This window comes from Pleurodeles waltl, chromosome 1_2 (assembly GCF_031143425.1).
Source record: "Pleurodeles waltl isolate 20211129_DDA chromosome 1_2, aPleWal1.hap1.20221129, whole genome shotgun sequence".
In the NCBI taxonomy this organism is placed as follows: Eukaryota; Metazoa; Chordata; class Amphibia; order Caudata; family Salamandridae; genus Pleurodeles; species Pleurodeles waltl.
Window position 1 is genome coordinate 41,341,616 of NC_090437.1, and position 19,575 is coordinate 41,361,190.

General features: G+C 45.2%; 1 protein-coding gene across 3 annotated transcripts in view; it reads right to left on the bottom strand.

Moving 5' to 3' along the window:
* Positions 1–19,575, bottom strand: part of LOC138296661 (UDP-glucuronosyltransferase 2A2-like) — a 426,472-nt gene that overhangs the window by 92,988 nt on the left and 313,909 nt on the right. For all 3 annotated transcript variants that reach the window (XM_069236003.1, XM_069236020.1, XM_069236011.1), the window contains one exon: positions 1,396–1,544. In XM_069236003.1, the coding sequence (XP_069092104.1) occupies positions 1,396–1,544 (149 nt within the window). The remainder of the gene's footprint in view (positions 1–1,395; positions 1,545–19,575) is intronic.

Below are 19,575 nucleotides of genomic sequence, written 5' to 3' on the forward strand. Positions count from 1 at the left end.
CTGTATTATGTTCTGCCTCCACAAAATGTTGCACCTAGTTAGAATGTTAATCACAGCCTCTAGAAGAAAGGCCAGGTGAACATAAATGGTTGAATTCTTCTTGGCTTTCAAGCAGCACAAAGTGTATTTTCTAAAAGTTACTTTTCCACTACAGGTAAGAAAAGTCTACTCTCATGATGATTGTACTGGATTTTCGATAAAAATTCGAAATTACTTTTATTCAGGTTTTTCTTTCTTTACAATTGTACACATATACTTTTAATTCACTATAAACATGTCCCTCTTTTATACATAAAGCACACAACCATGTGAGCTTTCCTTGTACACTTAGGGCGATACAGCAAATGGATAAAAGTGGGTTTTCTACATGACAGAGAGTTTTTCTCCAACATGTGTGATTGCAGTGGTTTTAAAATTGTATTTAGGCAGGACACAATTATGTTCCTTGGAAATGTATGTGTTTGTTATACCTGAGGCAGGTGTGAATATAAACTGCAGTCGACATTTGACTTCCATGCCGCTGGTACATTTCTACCAATTACCAGAGCCTCACAAGGCCCTACAAGGCCTTACCAGAAAAATAAAGTAGCCAATTCAGTGTCACCAACTTTGCATTACGTGTATAGGCAAAGAGAACACAAAACTGTCAATGAATGGCAGAGGCGAAAGCGGTCGCAAATCAACTCGCAGTTCCCATCCACTTGAAGTGGATGGTAACTCATTCGTAATGATCACAAAATTATTTTTTCAGAGCAGACAGTGGTCCTATGGACCACTGCCTACTCTGAAAAAAACGAAACAAAAGGTTTCGGTAATTTTTTCTATTTGCAGCTCGTTTTCCTTTAAAGAAAACGGGCTGCAGATAGAAAAAAAAAACTGCTTTATTTAAAAGCAGTCACAGACATGGTGGTCTGCTGTCTCCAGCAGGCCACCATCCCCGTGAGTGCCCAGACTCGCTATGGGGTCGCAAACTGCGACCCACCTCATGAATATTAATGAGGTGGGTCTTTGCAACCCCATAGCGAGTCGCAGAAGTTGTCTGAGCCACTTTCTGCATAGCAAATTGCGAGTTGCAAATTGCGAGTCGGAAGGACTCGCAATTTGCAACTCGCAATTTGCTTTCTACCTACATCTGGCCCTTAATCCTGTATTTTAGAGACTGTTATTGGGGTGAGAACTCACAACTCCCCCCCCCCACCCTACAGCTGCCCCCAGCTGACCCCCCCACCCTACAGCTGCCTTCCCACCCCTTAAACAGTCAGGTTTTTAACTTTGGAACAGGCCTTTATGGCCCACAGCTTTTAAATTTCACCATCCACCACTGGACTTACTTAAAAACAAAAGCTATGGCTATCATTAGCCAGACAGATTAATGAATCACTTTAACTACATTACCTCAGGTAGAGGCCTTGCTGGTTGGCAGTGGAGTCCTCCCACAAACTCAAAGTTAGGCAGGAGTGGCCGAGGATATTCAAAATCCCAATATGTTCTGATCAGCCAAATTTCTGCCTTTCCCATTGTTTCACAGAAAGTTGTTGGCTTGCCTGGAAATACAATACACAAACATTTAATTAGCCACGTGTTCAGACTGTTTCATAGGAAGATTTTAGGTTGACATCTATAGCAGACTTTAAAAAAAAGTGGTGAATCATAATGGTTTTAAAAATGATAACCTACCAGAGTAAGAATTTGAAAAGCCAGTACATCTACCTGTTTTACACACAAAACATACAAGGATATTGTAGTTGTGGTGATAGTACTGGTTTGAGTAATGCTAACGGTGGTTATCAGCAGCAAGAATCCTTAAAACGAGGCACCTAGTTTTTCTGTGATTCCGAGATGTGCTGAAAACAAAACTTTGAATAAGGTCAAAACAAACCAAGACACTTTCCTTGTGCAATGCACAAACAATACGTATTCGTCAGCACTCGACTTCAGCATGTTTGTGTATGTGCACTCCATGAGTTTAGAAGAAAAGCTGCATTAACGGATGGAAATTTAGTGGCCATTTCAATGGAAAGTGTGCTATGTATAGAAGACAGTACCCAGACGCACCGTGCTTTATTCACTTATTTGTTTCATGCAACACTGGACCCACACTATTCGCCTACCATTCTTCTTCCGAATAGGCATTGGTTAGTTTCTACACTTAGGGCCTCATTTACAAGGATTTTGTGCCACATTAGCATTATTTTTTTACACTAGCGTGGTGTAAAACAGTCCCCCACCCCAGGCCATGTTTACAAACTGGCACAATGCCACAGTTGCTCCAGTTTGTAAAGTCTTGCGCCACATTATAGCTGCACCAGGTATAATGTATGCAAGGTAGGTGTTCCCCGTTGAAAGCTCTGCAGAAATGGTGCAGTGAAATCTACAAGGTTTCACTGTGCCAGCATGGCGTCATTTTTTTAATGACTGCTCAGGGCAAGTGATAAAGGTTATACTGTGCTGTTGTCCATGGGGCCCCTTAACAATGCTGGACTAGCGTAAACATTTTGACATTAGTCCAGCACTGCTAAGGTTTTGCGCCACAACAGCGTAATAATTTCTAACGCTGTTGTGGACACCGCGCCATGGAGCACTGTATTCTAAAAACAGCGCTCCCATAGCCTCATCGGAGGGGTGGAGGGTGGCGCAAGAAAAGTGGCACATCAATCACAATGTGCCAGTTTCTTGTAAATGAGCTGCACTGCGGTGGTAACTAGAAAGGTGGGCAGAGCAGAAGTCGGGACCGCCATGAGCCACCGCAAAAAGGAGGGTGGGGTAAAAAGAAGGAGCAACGATGTTAGGGTAACCATTTTCGGGTCAGGGTGTCTCGGTGTTTAAACATAAAAAAAGTTTGAGTCCTGACAAAAGCAGTTAAAAAAGTCTGCTGCAGTGAAAATGTAGCCAAATGTATTGCTTCTGTGTGCATGAACAAGATAAAAAACGTCAATGTATGATGCCTGAGTACACTTTTGGGATGCAAAATAGTTCCTTAGTATTGGAATGATACGTTTTGCACAGTTTACTTGTACGTAACTCATTCACACCATTTTGGTTCATTTTGTCAGATGTGGAAGGGGTATACTATCAGCAGGATGCACAAATGGTGGTGGGGATGGCAGTGGTGGATGTGGGTGGTGGTAGTGGGGAAAGCAAGTTTCACCAATGGGAAGTGGACCGGGCCAGTGAGGGATATGTGTTGCATCCTCCTAGAAACTTTTTGGGCACCAGCACTTACTTTATTTTACAAATTAAGCACCGTCATTTGTGTCTGTCTATGCGTTTATGATTTCTGTTAGTGTACTAGAAAGTCTGTGAGCAAGGCCCACCATGGCTAAAAGATTTTTAAAAGTAAATAGTATCTTTGTAGTATGTTCCTTTCTTTCTTTTGCCTCTGTGAATGTCGGACAAGTGCCTGTTTAAAGACAGATGGGAGTGGGTTATCTGGATGGGTACCATATTGTGCCAATGTATAGTTCACTCAACTCAGGACAGGTATCTCAGGACAGGTAGTGAAACACAAAATTAAGTCATATCGACCAGCAGCGTGCTGTCTTCTGGAACTAAAACGTTAAGGTTACCTCATGTTATCAGGGGCATGTTAAAATACAGTGTTCCCATTTACTTGCCGTTGCAATATAGATCTCTAGTCAAGTAGGTTGAAATGAGGTAGAATAGAACCACAACTCATAAAATACAAAATGCATGTTAAATGAAATGAGGCTGTTAAATGAAAGCCTAGGGCTAGAAACTGGTACTCATGACATCAAAGAACAGAATGTTAACTTTTCTAAAGATAGAACCATGCCCAGAATAATACTGCTAGAGCATGAAGATTGTTTGACATTTGAACTATACTATGCTTGTAGTATATATACACCCAGGGTCATTGGAATTATGCGACTGAGGACTGCATTATGTAACAGGGATGACTTTGTTAAGAAGAAAGAAAAAGCTAATTATGAGCTATTAACATTCTGTGGCAGTATCTTCTTACTAATTCGTCATTTTAACACACATTGCTATATAAAGTGCTTTATTATGAAGGAAAAGTATACACTTTCACATATTCTTTTGTAAAGTGTTATTTACCATTAGATAATGATTTTGTGTTGCATGAGAGCACAGGAACATCATTTTGTTAACATCCTCCCTTCTCCCTCCCAGAGTACAAGGTTACGCTCAACAATACACAATTCAATATATGTACGCTTTTTGTGCTATAAACTGTGCCCCTTTTTATACTGAGTAGACGAGTTAGCTTTTTGAATTGGTCTTTAGTTTGGGGCTTACTCTGTGTTTGTGTCTAGAAGCACCTCTTTCCATTGAGAAGCATCAATTATACCATGCCAACTTACAAAATATTTTCACAGTGTGAGGAGGGGGCAAAGCCTTGGAGGGGGCAGGTCTGGTGCTGGGAGCAAACTAAGAAGCACTCTGCCCCTCACCAAGTCCCCCTCCCTACCAGACAAACAAACAGTCATTGAGGCTGTGGCCAATGTCCTGGGGTGTTTTAACACCTTGTATGGTCATCGCTGCATACAGCTTCGGAAAATGAGCTGCAAACCCACTGTTTACAGTCGTTTCCAGCTCGTTTTCTGTGCCACTGTTGTGACGAGGACCTTTTGGACTCCTGTTAGTTACCCCTGTTTTTAGCTTCCTTTTATATTTCATATTTCCTGCGTTTTAGCTGAACAGCTTTTAGCGGTGACACTTTACATACATTTCTCGCATGATATTCTTCTAGGAATATGTGGTATTAGTTGCTTGTTTAGTTAGCCTTTGCACAACATGTAATCAGTACTTTCTATATAAAGCTAGGGACACTGTACAGGATATCCTAGTTCTTGTGTTGCCTGTTTAGGAGAGAGCTTCTTATACCTAATGTCTAATGTCATAGCATCAGGACTGTGCTTCCATCACAGAATGGGTTCACTATATAAACGGTGCACTGACCCGGAAGGTGGAGAAGGCACTCCAGCCACAACACGACATGCAGCTCTGCTGGCGCTAATCTACCAGCTCCCGAGATAATTGCCGTCTCCAGGTATGGGGCTGGGGCTAATCCATTAAATCGGGCCAGGCAGAAGGCTACACCAGCTATGCTGTCAGCATAGTCTTAAGACAGGTAGGAGCCTCTTGAACCTCTAGAACTTCTAGAACACATCTACCATGGTTTGGTTATTCATTGTGTTCACCATGTTCAACATGCTGGTTACTTTTCTATGTTCCATCTGCCCAATTATCACAGCTCATTTGCTTAATGCAAGGCTATGTTTGTTTCAATAAATATTTTGAAAACTCTGTTTGTATATCTTTTGTACCTTTTTCTGGGCATGCCTGTGTAATAAGTGCAGGCAGCAGAGTGTGTTGTAATTTATCTGGTTGCAGTTTCTACAATCCTTAAGCTATAAATTGGTCAATATATTGAACTGTTGTAGTTATTGTAATATTGTAAGTCATTTGTATAATCCTTAATTGATATCCTTGTCTATATAAGGTGATTGTATGTATTAGTTAAGGGGTACATACCTTTCCTCTTCTCGCTTCCCTTCACTCTACTACATTGGAATGTTCTGAAGGCTGGTATTAGAATGTTGGGACAGTGGAACTGAGGAGGTGGCTTGAGGAGTCATGAGCAACTTAATAATGTTCTGAGATCCCTACCTGAATTTAAGTGATTATTTCACTCTTTCTTGGCGATGAGGATGGGATCAAAGCTGCGCAGGGAGCAGTGAATGACGACTTCATCCCTGAAAGTTGTTACGGAGAGCCACCTCACCTTATATTCTAGTGCATAGTTCCTGAGGCGTCCGAGGCACAGTGAACCTTATGCTGATTGATCAGTATACATGCCCCTATGACACATTTGGACCACTCAGCTACTGTCTTATTTATTAAGGAGGGACAATTCAAGCACATGAAGGAAATATATTCAAGGAAGTTTCCCGCTGGTTGTATTTACGAGTGGTGATGGTCGACACGATCTGAGCAGTATAACTCTGGTGAATGTCTTTTGGTGAATCAACGACAGGTCCAGGAGAGCAGAGCGTGCTTGGCACACAGGTGGATGCTAAAGATTGACCAGATACAACTTAAGTCTTCAACAGCATTGGAGGGGAAGCTTAGTCTGGAAAGTAGGTCTTGCAAGTATATGAAGCGTAAAGGAGATTGCCCACAGGACTAGTTTGTGCACTTCCTCTGTATGTTATAAATTAAGTGACTTACAGTGGTGCTGCAGGTAGTGGACACAGGCCTTCTTTCGCTCTTGGTTGTGGCGCTGTGAGGTGAAACCTGACCTGGAGGGGAGCGTGAAGTCCACACACTGTTAGGAGGTAATAATTTCCCCTTTGGCTGAGGCAGCAAGGGATCAGAGAGGAGCGGCAGCATGGCAGCCTGTGAATATCTGTGAAGTGGTGCAGAATGCAGACAAGGAGCAGTGCGGCTGTCTGTGAGTCTCTGTGAGGTGGTGCAGGATTTGTACAAGAGGCGCAGCAGTGGCCGGCAAGTCACTGCAGACTCACCTGCGGACTCACCTAAGGAACTGCTTCGAACAAGTGTCTAGTGGGCCACTCATCTTATGTTCCGTTGCATTTGACAGGGAGGCTAGAAGATCAACCTGAGCGACTATGGAACAGTATATTGGGTTCCAGCCAAGTGAAGAGGAAGCCCCCTCAGTGAAGCAAAGATTGAGACTGACTGTCTTGTCCCGAAAAACGCCCCATCCAGGAGCAGGGTGGAGCAAGGTGGGTTAGGGACCACCCTAACCCCAGTTTGAATCCATGTGACTGAAGCTGGGGAGGATCACAAAGTATAACCCCCCTCTAGCAGGTTTCTCTCTCCCTGTCTGCTTGTGGGTGGAGACATTGCAAAACGAAAATTATAAACAATCGCTTTCACTATATTTTTTGCATTATATAGAGCTGATATAATGTGATAGTTAAATTTTCATTACAGGACATACAGGCACTGTAACATTTATATAGGAGTATCTGACTTGAAGTCAATTACAGTTATTGTAAGATGAATTTACTTTCAAAGTGGGATGAATATGTTATTTTAGAGTACATAAGTTGACTCATGGAATTCACGGAATTCATGGCCAAATTTGTTAAAAACTTTTCTGACTGCACCAATGAGGGCCCTCCTGAAAAAGGTAACTCTTTTGTTTGGGATCAAGATTGCCAGACGTCCTTTGAAGCAATAAATGTAGCTATTGCAAATGCCCCTAATCTAGGAAACTTGACACAAAAAGAAAGTACTCACTACAGATGTTAGCAGTAAGGGCTAGGGTGCTACCTTATCTTAAGTAATTGATGGTAAGGAACGCATAATAGCTTTTGCTTGGAGGGCTCTCAGAGAAGCAGAACACAACTACTCAACCACAGAATGTGAGGCATTAGCTTGTTATTTGGCTATGACTCATTAAAAGTTATTTCTATGGGGACTGCCTTTCATTCTGAGAACAGACCACAAACCCCTCACATGTCTCCTTTCAACCAAGGGTAGAGACAATATCACTCCCCGTATAGCCAAATAGCTATTGGGCCTAGAAGGATTTCATTTTAGGATTGAATTTGTACCAGGCAAGAAAAAATGGCTGCTGATTGCCTATCCAGGCTGCCTAGGAAATATGCAAACAAAGAGGTTCAGTGCTCCCTAGATCCTGTTTTATGTTTTAACAAACCAGTTCTGATAAAGGATGAGTGGGAGAGAGGGTTTAATAAGAATCATATCTTAAAGTTACTCAAATAGAAAATAATCCATGGATGGCCACCAAAACCTAAATATCTACAGGATGGGCTACTGGGATGTACAGAGGGAACTAAGCATACATAATAACATGGTAATGAGAGGGGATAGACTAGTACCACCTTAAGAGGGGAAACGTCCTAAACAATGCTTTCCAAACAATGTGGACGTTTCCAACGCAAGCGGAACAACGCTTGCCTGAGCAACTACTGCCTTTTTCTTTGTCTTAACCATGCATGTGCTAAACTATGCATATGCATGGTTAAGGCAGAGAAAAAGGCAGAAAGCATCTAGTGGATCGGGAGAAGACTCAGTGAGGTAAGTGGGGCTGGGTTGGGGGTATTTATTAGAGGTGGGGGAATAAGGACTTAGGGTGGGTGGGGGTCAGACCATTTTCTTTTAGGGGCGGAGTTTGGGGAAGTTTAGTTTTTAGGGCTTAGGGTGGGTGGGGGGACTGGGTAGTTTATTTTTTAGGGGCGGGTGGGGTGGGGGGGTTGGGGCTGTTTAGTTATTAGGGCTGGGGAAGGTTTTAGGGCTCAGGGCGGGTGGGGGGGTCTGGGTAGTTTACTTATTATGGGTGGAGGTAGTTTTGGGACTCCGAACAGGTGGGGGGTTGGGGTACTTTTTTAGGTTATGAGGGGGTTGTATGACAGAACCACACATGCCATTTTCACATATGCCTTTACCAAGCATGCTTTCGTTGTAAAAGCATGCTTGGTAAAGGCACGCGTTGAAAAGATGCGGTCTTGGTTATGACCGCATTGTTAAGGAATGCGGTGTTCCGGCATGCATGTTCCTGTCATACGAACCCTAAAGACCTGTGGGACAAGTTAGTGGACATAGCTCATCAGGGTCACCAGGGAAGAAGCATCACCAAGTCAAAGCTCAGAACTACTTATTGGCGCCCAGCAATGGACAGTATGGTAGAAAACAAAGTAAAAGAATGTGTCAGGTGCGTGTTGAGTGATAAAACTAAGTACACCTATAGAACCCCAACAACACCAGTTGAAGTACCCCCTTAAACCTTGGGACAAAGACAGGGGTTAGACATCATAGGTCCTTTAAGTCACTCCATCTGGGTAGGAAAATACATGTTGGTTTTGGCCGATTATCATTCCCGCTGGATAGTTACAAGAGTAGAGAACCATTTAACCATCCAGAATCTCATCACTTTCCTGTCAAATGCTTTCATGACAGAAGGGATACCAAGCACTTTGATTACAGATAATGTGGTGCAGTTCAATTCGGACACTCTGGGGGTGATTCTAGTTCCCCCACCAAAATATCGCTCCGCGGTCGAAAGACCGCTGAGGGTATTTTGGGATTTGCCCTGGGCTGGCGGGCGGCCGCCAAAAGGCCGCCCGCCAGCCCAGGGCAAATCAACCTTCCTACTAAGATGCCGGCTCAGAATTGAGCCGGCGGAGTGGGAAGGTGCGACGGGTGCAGTTGCACCCGTCGCGTATTTCAGTGTCTGCTAGGCAGACACTGAAATACTTTGTGGGGCCCTCTTACGGGGGCCCCTGCCGTGCCCATGCCATTGGCATGGGCACGGCAGGGGCCCCCAGGGGCCCCGCGGCACCCCCTACCGCCATCCTGTTCCTGGCGGGCGAACCGCCAGGAACAGGATGGCGGTAGGGGGGGTCAGAATCCCCCATGGCGGCGCAGCAAGCTGCGCCGCCATGGGGGATTCTAAGGGCAGCGGTAAACCGGCGGGAGACCGCCGGTTTACCCTTTCTGACCGCGGCCAAACCGCCGCGGTCAGAATGCCCTGCGGGGCACCGCCGGTCTGTCGGCGGTGCTCCCGCCGACCCTGGCCCCGGCGGTCTGAGACCGCCGGGGTTAGAATGAGGGCCCAAGAGGGAATTCCTGGCAAAAATATCTATTGAGCACTATAGGAGAGCCCTTTACGGTCCAAGAGCTAATGGATTGGTGAAAAGGGTAAACAGAATGATTAAGCAATGTTTGCAGCGTGCCACTAATTCAAGAGAACCTGTACATATAACTCTGAAGAAGATAGATGATGTGACAGGGATTTGTCCATTTTTGTCTTTGAAAGGGAGACTTTGAACCTAAATTGGTTGAAGGGGGGTGAACCTAGATAGGTACAGCGATCAAGCGAGTGAGAAAGTCCATTCGTATCAAATGAAATACACGAACAGGTTCAACTGGAAACATGGGACCAGAAGTAGATATTGGAAAGGGGGTGAGTGGACAGTTGTCGAACCCCCTAGTTCACGTCAGAAAGAAGGCACTGACTTTTTCAAAGCATTGATAATAATAAAAGTTCAAAGAAATGTTATAACTTTAGAAGATGGAAAAGTATGGAGCACGGATAGACTCTCTAAATGTCTTGTTCATGCCTCACAAACTGCATGTCCCGCATGAGGAACCCCTTGCTGCTCCCCAGTAAGGTGGGGCTTCTCGTCCAGAGAGAAACACAACAGTGCCACCTGGCACGAAGACTACATTTTTCATTAACTGTGGGATTGGTGATGTTGTATAATCCTTAGTTGATATCTTCATCTATATAGGGTGATTGTATTTATTAGTTAAGTTGTAGATACCTTCCTCCTTCTTCCCCCTCTTCCCTCTACTACATTGGAATGTTCTGAAGGCTGTGATAAAATGTTGGGACGGTGGAACTGAGGAGAGAGGAGGTGGCTTGAGAAGTTGTGAGCTACTGAGTATGTTCTGAGATCCCTACCAAAATTTGAGTGATTATTACAGTGTGATTATCTCTTTCCCCTGCTAGACAGCACAGTGTATTTCTAACCACAAGTCTCACATAATGGGGAAAACCGGGTCATAACAGACGGTACTGGAGAACACTGGGACTCTACAACACTGAGCAATACCACATCATAATGGGCACTAGTGTCATACTGGCCAGTGCAGTAGATTTTTAAAATGTGCAAATGTGTAACATCAGTGAAAATTAATTTTGAAACATATTAGATTTAATGAAGCACAGAGTCGTAATTGATTAATTAATAATGCTGCACTTGAAACAAATTTACTGAGTCACTTTGTAATGCAATTAATACTGTGAAGTAGTTATGCCACACTTTCATGTCAGACACCTTTTATTTCAATATGCATGCAGTTTCTGGTGTTCTGCTCATTTTGCTCCTGCTCACTCCCCCTTCCAGCCAGTAGCCTTCTGCAATCCATCTCTCCTCTTGTTTACGTGGAGCACCAAGTGAATGTCATCAAGGATTCAAGAATGAACTATTGTGTTAGGAAGTGTGTATTGTGAATGAAACTTGAATCGTGTAACCAAAGTATCATATTCAAGGGCTTCCGTTGGAAGTTCTGCAGAAGGCGTTAATTATATGAACCATTGTTTAGGAAATGTTTCATTGTATACTGATCATCTCCGGAGTGCAATTTCTGAGAGGATAGGCTTTCCCTTAAGAAATGGGTTAATACTAAAGTTTAAAAAATATGGCTGTTTCTAATTTGCCAACATGACCCTAACTATGATCATACCATGCTGAATTTAAAGAATCTATTAATAGAAAGTGTGATTTGTATATAAAAGCTAATTGTAGAATTGTGAACGTAATTTTATAGCTGCCTCTACGGCTGCTGCTGGGGAGATGTCTTATTTCTTTCCTCAGAATATGTCAATTTGACTTAGATTTGTTTTATGGGGATACTGTCAGAACTCTTTATGAGTTTGATTTGGGATTTTGTTTGGACTTGTCTAATTTGGGACAAGTTTCCTGACTCTGTATTATTGTATTTGGGCCTTCGTGGTGATTTAATGCATTTTTCTCTGTACCGCTTATACTACTAATTAGGTAGTAAATTTATTTTTGCTTTATTTTTCATCTAGAACTCAATTACTAGTGCTTCCTCATTTATTCTATTTTGCTGTGCTCAAATGTATGTTTTCCATGAAGGGTGTAGTTTCTAACCCGATAGATCTATTGTAGATCCTGGAGCCCAAAAAACTGGGTGAAAATCGGGATGTTCGAAATATTGGGGTTCAGCTTTCGCACTGGCACAGTGCAGCTTTTGCCAGCTTTCAGGAGAGAGGTCACATTCCAGCCCTTACCCTTTTTAAGGTCTCTGGGCTCATGCTGTAACATGTATTTAGAGGGGCGTATTAACAAGCCTCTTGCGTCGCCAGTGCATCATTTTTTATGACGCACCTACAGCACAGACTGCAGACCCATATCTACGAAGCCATGCAGAGCCACACTGCCTGGCTTTTCATGGCTGTGTTGCCTTAATGTGCGTCAGGGAGGAGTTCCATGGATTTTGCAGTGGGTTTTCCCACACAACACCCATGGGTTTTGACGCATTCCCAGATTTACAAGGATCTATAAACCTGGGAATACATCAAAACACTACGCCTCCCAGGGTATGCAGAATGAGGAGAAATATCTTTATTTCTACTTGTTGTTTCCTCTTTCTATGTGGGCTGCAAGGTGCAGCCCACATAGAAAGATGTAAAAGCCTCCATGGATTGTTTTTGTGTAGGAAGGTTTGCCTTTCATGGTGCAAGGGTGCCTGCATTGGCGCTAGGCAGCAATTGCTGCACCACTGTGGCAGACAGGACAAGAATGCTCCATATTTCATAAATAAGTTGCATTCCTGACCTTTTGAATTGGATCAGGGCAGCGCAGCAAGAAGACTTGAGGTGCTGCCCTACGCCAATTCATTGTAAATCTGACCCATGGTTTTCACAGCATGGATATGCTGTTTATTAATGATGAGGCAGCTGACACGATATACCACTAGACTAGATAGTGTAAGATGCAGGTGCCTCCATGTTTTCTCTTTCCGGGAGGGCATATTTTTTAAATTTGGAAAATGGTGAATGTGCTATGCATGCTGTGTGGAGTGCTTGAAATTTTCGATCCATGCCTGCAAAAACTGTCATGCCTGGCACTTCTGTATATAAGTACATTTTTGTAATGCCTATTTTAAATCTATTAAAAAATGATAGTATAGAAAGAAAATGTGCGTTTTATAATTGTAAATGTTTTAGCCAATGATTAAATTTCTCCACGAAAGTCCGAAAACTCCTTTCAACACAGGCGTGGCTCCTTCGCTAAGGCGGAGGAGCATCGCCTCCCCAGCAGCAGCAGCTGCCAAACTTTTACAATAAAACGATAATAAACTATGTTTATTATCATTTTATTGTAAAAGGGTGGGGCCACAGGCTGTGACAGGCACTGGGGGGGAATGCACAGCACTCCCCCTCAGTGCGCATGTATGTTTGGCCAGCCATCTCTGGCTTGCCAAACACACATGCGCACTAGTAGGCTCTCTCCAATCCAGCACTGCGTTGCCAGGTTAGAGACAGCAGGCAGAGGCTCCCACTTTGCCTTAGAGCCCCTGGCTGGGCGCTCCAACCAATCTGAACACTGCTGTCATGTTGCCAGCAGCATTCAGATTGGCTGCAGGGCAGGCTGGGAGCCTGTGCCTACAGCTGCAGCATAGACAAGAGGAGCTTTGAGGATGGCGCTGGGAGCGATTCAGGTGTTTTTTTTTTTCATGATTTTTTCTCCCCCCGCCGTGAGTCACTCCTGTCCCAACAACTGCATCCTAAATTCGCCCCGCATGTTTCTACTTTTAGCTTCACTCTCCTCTGCCTCACTTTCATCCTCCTAGATTTTTAAATTTCGACATAAGAGATTTTTAAGATGCCCTCTTTAGCTTTTCACTATAATACATTAGGTCTAATGTATTTTACCCACTGTCATTTTACATTTACTACTAACGTTCTGAAAGACATTCTGGATGCCAGAGCCCACAAATCCCATTGTTCAGTTCGATCAATTACTGGCCCATGTTGCTGGCACCTTGTGCTTTCGAAAATTTACATCCGCTAACCATGCTTATATCCATCCACAAATTATATGCAAACTAGCCATTCAAGACAACAACTCACTCATTCATACATCCAATCACAAACCCAACAAATAATAAACAAATATATTTATTTACAAAGAAAATGTTGTGTGCCATTGCTTGTTATTTTTGCAGCAATGTGCAAAGGCTCTATTCATATTATCAGTTTGTAAAAGAGAAGCCATCTGGCAAAGAACGACACTTCTTTGTCAAATCACTGAAACTGGTAGCATCACGAACTTGTAATGGAAGGAATATGCTTCATATATTAATGGGAAGAGTAAAATACTTCAGCTTAGCTACGCTACCCTTAGCTTAGACATTAGATCAGACATTTCCACCCGAAATTATCAGAACAGCAACATTTATAGTCTTGTTAATACCGTTTATTTTAATACAGTCTATTTTAAATGTAAAGACCATGTTAGTATATATATATATATATATATATATATATATATATATATATAAACAATCTACACTCCCTAGTCAAACAAACAGTCAAACAGGCCACCCACCAGTCATTAGCTCGACTGATAGCTAAAAGAAATCCGAGAAAATGTCTGATTATCCATACCACATTGTTCCAATTTAAGGACGTGTGGAAAGTCTATTTCATCCTCTTATGGAGGACCGGAGTGATGGGCAGGAGTCTCATCCTGAAAATGAGTTTTTAAAGATACACCAGACAAGGCATTTCTATGGAGAATAATGTTCCAGTACCTCATTGTCAAGGAAGGGCACAAAGCAATTGTTATTTCCAGCAGCAAACCTATGAAAAATCTGTGGTGCACCCTAGTGGATACTTTATAGGCTGAATGGGTATGGGAGCTTTCAGTTCAACCAGCCCTGAAATCAGATGCCACTTCCACTTTGTCTCTTATTGTTAGCATGAGACAATGTAACATATGAAGGTTTGCTGACATTAATGGTTTAGAGTGATTTGGAGTGATCAATCATTTAAGAGATTACAGATGGGGTACAGCAGGGGTACAGCAGTGGTTAATTTGTGCCGGTGGTTGCAGGTGAAGGCACCCTCATTTAATTTTTAACACAGGCTGTAATGACAGTCCACCACATGGTGGCACTGTCAGTTTAATTTTAGGACGAGCACAAGAACAGTGTTTAATAATTCAATAAGCATTAAAAATGCATATTACCTCAACAAATTAATGTAGTGTCGCCAAAAGGAACATTATACATAAGCCCTCTGCTAGATGAGTTAAAGGGAGACATTCTTTGTTTAAGGTTCTGATGTAGGATAACATAACAGAAATAAAGATTTAGGCCCTCATTACAACATTGGCGGTAAATGCTGCTTACCGCCGTGCAGAAGACCGCCAACACACTGCCGTGGCCGTGGAATTCCGCCACAGCTATTACGACCCACAGCTCAGAAACCGCCAAAATCTAGACACCCACACAAGTCCGCCACACCAAAGTTCAGTGATAAACTGGCGATAACAAAACCTCCACCATCACGCCAACAGGAATATGCCCACACTTTCACGACCCATGAATCCACACAGCAGTCTTTCAACTTCGGTATTCCATTGGCGGTACACACCGCCGCGCTCAAAATACACACATTTACAAAACACTACCACATTGGACAAATTGAAATACACACACTTGATACACATACACACACCACTCCCACACACCCAATACAATATAAAACACCCACCCACATTACACACAAACCCTTACTACCCAAACATTTGAAGAAGGCCAGAGAGACAGCAAAGCAAAGATAACACCAATATACTGAGGCACACAACACCATCAAACATACATATCTACACACAAAACACCACACACCCCTAAACATCACACCACACATCACCCACACCATCCCATGGCACCGCAAAGACACCCCAGGTTTTCTGAGGAGGAGCTCAGGGTCATGGTGGAGGAAATCATCCGGGTAGAGCCACAGTTATTCGGATCACAAGTGCAGTACACCACCATAGCTAGGAAGATGGAGCTATGGCGCAGAATCGTGGACAGGGTCAACTCAGTGGGACAACACCCAAGAAATAGGGATGACATCAGGAAGAGGTGGAACGACCTACGGGGGAAGGTGCGTTCCATGGTTTCAAGACACCATATTGTGATTCAGAGGACTGGCGGCAGACCCCCACCTCCTCTCCCACAACTAACAACATGGGAGGAGCAGGTCTTGGCTATACTGTATCCCGAGGGCCTCGCAGGAGTAGCTGGAGGAATGGACTCTGGTAAGTTAAATCTTTAACTACTTCATCCCCCACCTTACATGCATGCTATCACATACCACCACCCTCGCCCTCACCCCCATCACTCCAACTCCTCACACATGTCCCACTATCACAAACCACACATCCCAACACCAAGCCCTGCATGCAACACCAAAGCATGGACACCCATCACCAATGCACGTCCACTACACATACCCACACATACCCCTAAGCAATTATCACACAAGGTCCTACACAGCAATGGAAGCACTGGGGTACAGGGTCACCCACCCATTGCACACCATGGCACACACAGATGCAATAAACATGCCTTTACACCCCTGCAGGACCCCTATCCAACGTCACCGGACAGGAGGTTCCAGACATGTCCACTCCACCCACAGAAGAGGCCCACAGTGATGACAGCAGCTCTGTCCAACTGGAGCTAGATGACCAGCCCGACCCATCTGGGACCTCGGGACAGTCGGTTCCCCTCACACAGTCACAGGCCACCACAGAGCCTCCCCCCTCAGGAAACACCAGCACAGAACCCACCCAGCGGGCCCATACCTCTGTCCCCAGGACACGTCAAGCAGCAGTGTGTCCAACACTACAGGGAATCCAGGCTAACCCACCACCCCAAGAACAGCAGGGACCTGGGGGCACTGGTAGTAGGCACACTGTTCAGGGGACAGAGGCCCAGGAAAACCAGGGAACTGAGAGGGCTGCTGTGCGACAGGGGGAGGACAGGCCCAGGGAACCCACTCTCCACGAGGCCCTCTCCAGCATCATGGGAGCCTACCATCATTCCCAGGAGATGATGGCAACGGTACTGGCCAAGTTTCAGGATACCCAGCGGCTGCAGGAGGAACAGTATTTGGGGTTCAGGAAGGAACTCAAATCCATCAATACCACCCTGGGCACGATTGTAGGGGTGCTAAAGGACCTTGTGAACACTAAGAGGGACACTGTGGCACAACAAGGGGCCCCTGACACTAGCCTGGACGATGAACTCCCCACCACCTCCGCCGGCGCTAGTTGACAGGAGGCACCGCCACAGGAACACGACACAAGCACCCCACCCCCTGCAGACGGAGAACCACCCCGCAAGCGGTCCCTGAGATCCAGGACAAAGATAGAGAACAATGCCAAGTCCACCGCCAAGAAATGAGACCACCCTGATTGTCATCCTCTGTCCCACTTTGTCACCCTGTCCATCCTTAAACTGCCCTAGCTTCACTTCCTATGCCCCTTTGGACAATGCACCTGTGAGACAAATAGACTGGACTCTGCCATGGACATTCCTCCACCATCACCTCTGGCTATTTTACAACCCCCTCTACTAATTTGCACTTAAATAAACACCCTTGAATCACAAAACAATCTGGAGTCGGTCTGTGCTTTCACAAATGTTTGTTTGCTATAACTAAGGAAAATACCAATGTCCATTGTATTGTCAACATACCTACGTCACACAGCTCTAGTCCATGAGGTAACATAGCAGAGGACACACAGTGGGACCCACATCTGTGAAATTGAAAGGGAAAGTGACAAATCAGGGTCCATACACTGGGTGAAAGTGACAGAAAGGTGAGAGGTCGAACAATTTTATCAGATGTAGGAGGCAGCGAGGTCTTCTTACCTGTGTTTCACTGGAAGTATTGATGGATCACGGTGTTTCTGTTGTCTATGTCATCTTCTTCTGCCTCCTCTTCTTCACTGTCCACAGGCTCCACAGCTGCCACAACACCTCCTTCTGGACCATCCTCCTGCAGAAAAGGCACCTGTTGTCGCAAAGCCAAGTTGTGCAGCATACAGCAGGCCACGATGATCTGGCACACCTTCTTTGGTGAGTAGTATAGGGAACCACCTGTCATATGGAGGCACCTGAACCTGGCCTTCAGGAGGCCGAAGGTCCTCTCTATATCCCTCCTAGTTCGCCCATGTGTCTCATTGTAGCGTTCCTCTGCCCTTGTCCTGGGATTCCTCACTGGGGTCAGTAGCCATGACAGGTTGGGGTAACCAGAGTCACCTGCAAATGTCGAGGGACAACTGTTAGACACAAACTAACCCTTAGGGACAACCCCAGACAACTATTCACACTGTATAGGGTCCTTGTCCTCACCTAATAGCCACACACGGTGCCTCTGGAGTTGCCCCATCACATAAGGGATGCTGATATTCCTCAGAATGTAAGCGTCATGCACTGAGCCAGGAAACTTGGCGTTCACATGGGAGATGTACTGGTTGGCCAAACACACCATCTGCACATTGCATTGAATGGTAACTCTTCCGGTTTCTGTACACCTGTTCACTCCTGCTGGGGGTACCAAGGCCTCATGTGTCCCATCAATGGCACCTATGATGTTGGGGATATGTCCCAGGGCATAGAAGTCACCTTTCACTGTAGGCAAATCCTCCACCTGAGGGAAAATATGTAGCTGCGCATGTGTTTCAGCAGGACAGACAACACTCTGGACAACACGTTAGAGAACATTGGCTGGGACATGCCTGATGCAATGGCCACTGTTATTTGAAAGGACCCACTTGCCAGGAAATGGCGTACTGACAGGACCTGCACTAGAGGGGGGGATTCCTGTGGGATGGCGGATAGCTGACATCAGGTCTGGCTCCAACTGGGCACACAGTTTATGGATTGTGGCACGATCAAGTCTGTAGGTGACTATTACATGTCGCTCTTCCATTGTCGACAGGTCCACCAGTGGTCTGTACACCGGAGGATGCCGCCATCTCCTCACCTGCCCCAGCGGACGTGCCCTATGGATGAGAACAGCGATCAGAGGGTCAGCCAACACTGAGGTACGAAATAAACAACTTTATTGCATACATTTGTCAATCCGCTATGTGCCTTTCTTAGTGTGTATGCAAGGCCTAGATATGTGTGACGCATTTAAAATGAATGCCATGTGGCCCCCTGAAATGGTGGCTGCCTGACCTGTAATGTGGGACAAGGGGATATGAGGTAACTGCGCTTGCATTGTACACCGTTGCGGTAGGCAGTCGAAGACCGCGGCGCAATCCTGCATTGGTTAACATTGGTCTCTATGGGTTCCAGGAGCCAATGACGATGTACGCCGGCAGTGACGGTACGCACCGCCGCAGACTTGACTGTCATTTTCTCTCTGTTCACTCACTTGATACCTGATCTTCGATAGGAGAGGACCTACACTGCAAGTGCTTCTGTGACCTCAGTCTGGAAGCGACAATGGCTCAAGTGTCTGGGGAAAGGGCCCCTGCCTTCACATCGGAGGAGCTGGACAAACTAGTGGATGGGGTCCTTCCCAAGTACACGCTACTCGACGGTCCTCCAGACAAACAGGTGAGTACACTGTGAGCATGCTGTATGGGCAATGCCTGTTTGGAGTGGTGTGGATGGGAGATGTGGGGGGAATGAGGTGTGCATGAAACGACGGTGAGTGGATGTGCGTGAGGGCAAGGGTGGGAACGTGGGCCAATGACTGTGACGGTCCAGACGGTTAAAGTTTTTCCTTTTCCCCTGTACTATTCCTGTAGGTCAGCACCCAGCAGAAGAAGGATATTTGGCGTGCCATCGCCAAGGACGTCCGGGCCCTGGGGGTCCACCACAGACGGAGCACCCACTGCCGTAAAAGATGGGAGGACATTCGCCACTGGAGCAAGAAGACGGCAGAGGCCCAGCTGGGGATGGCCTCCCAACGTGGGAGGGGTGTCCGTCGCACCATGACCCCCCTGATGTTCCAGATCCTGGCAGTGGCGT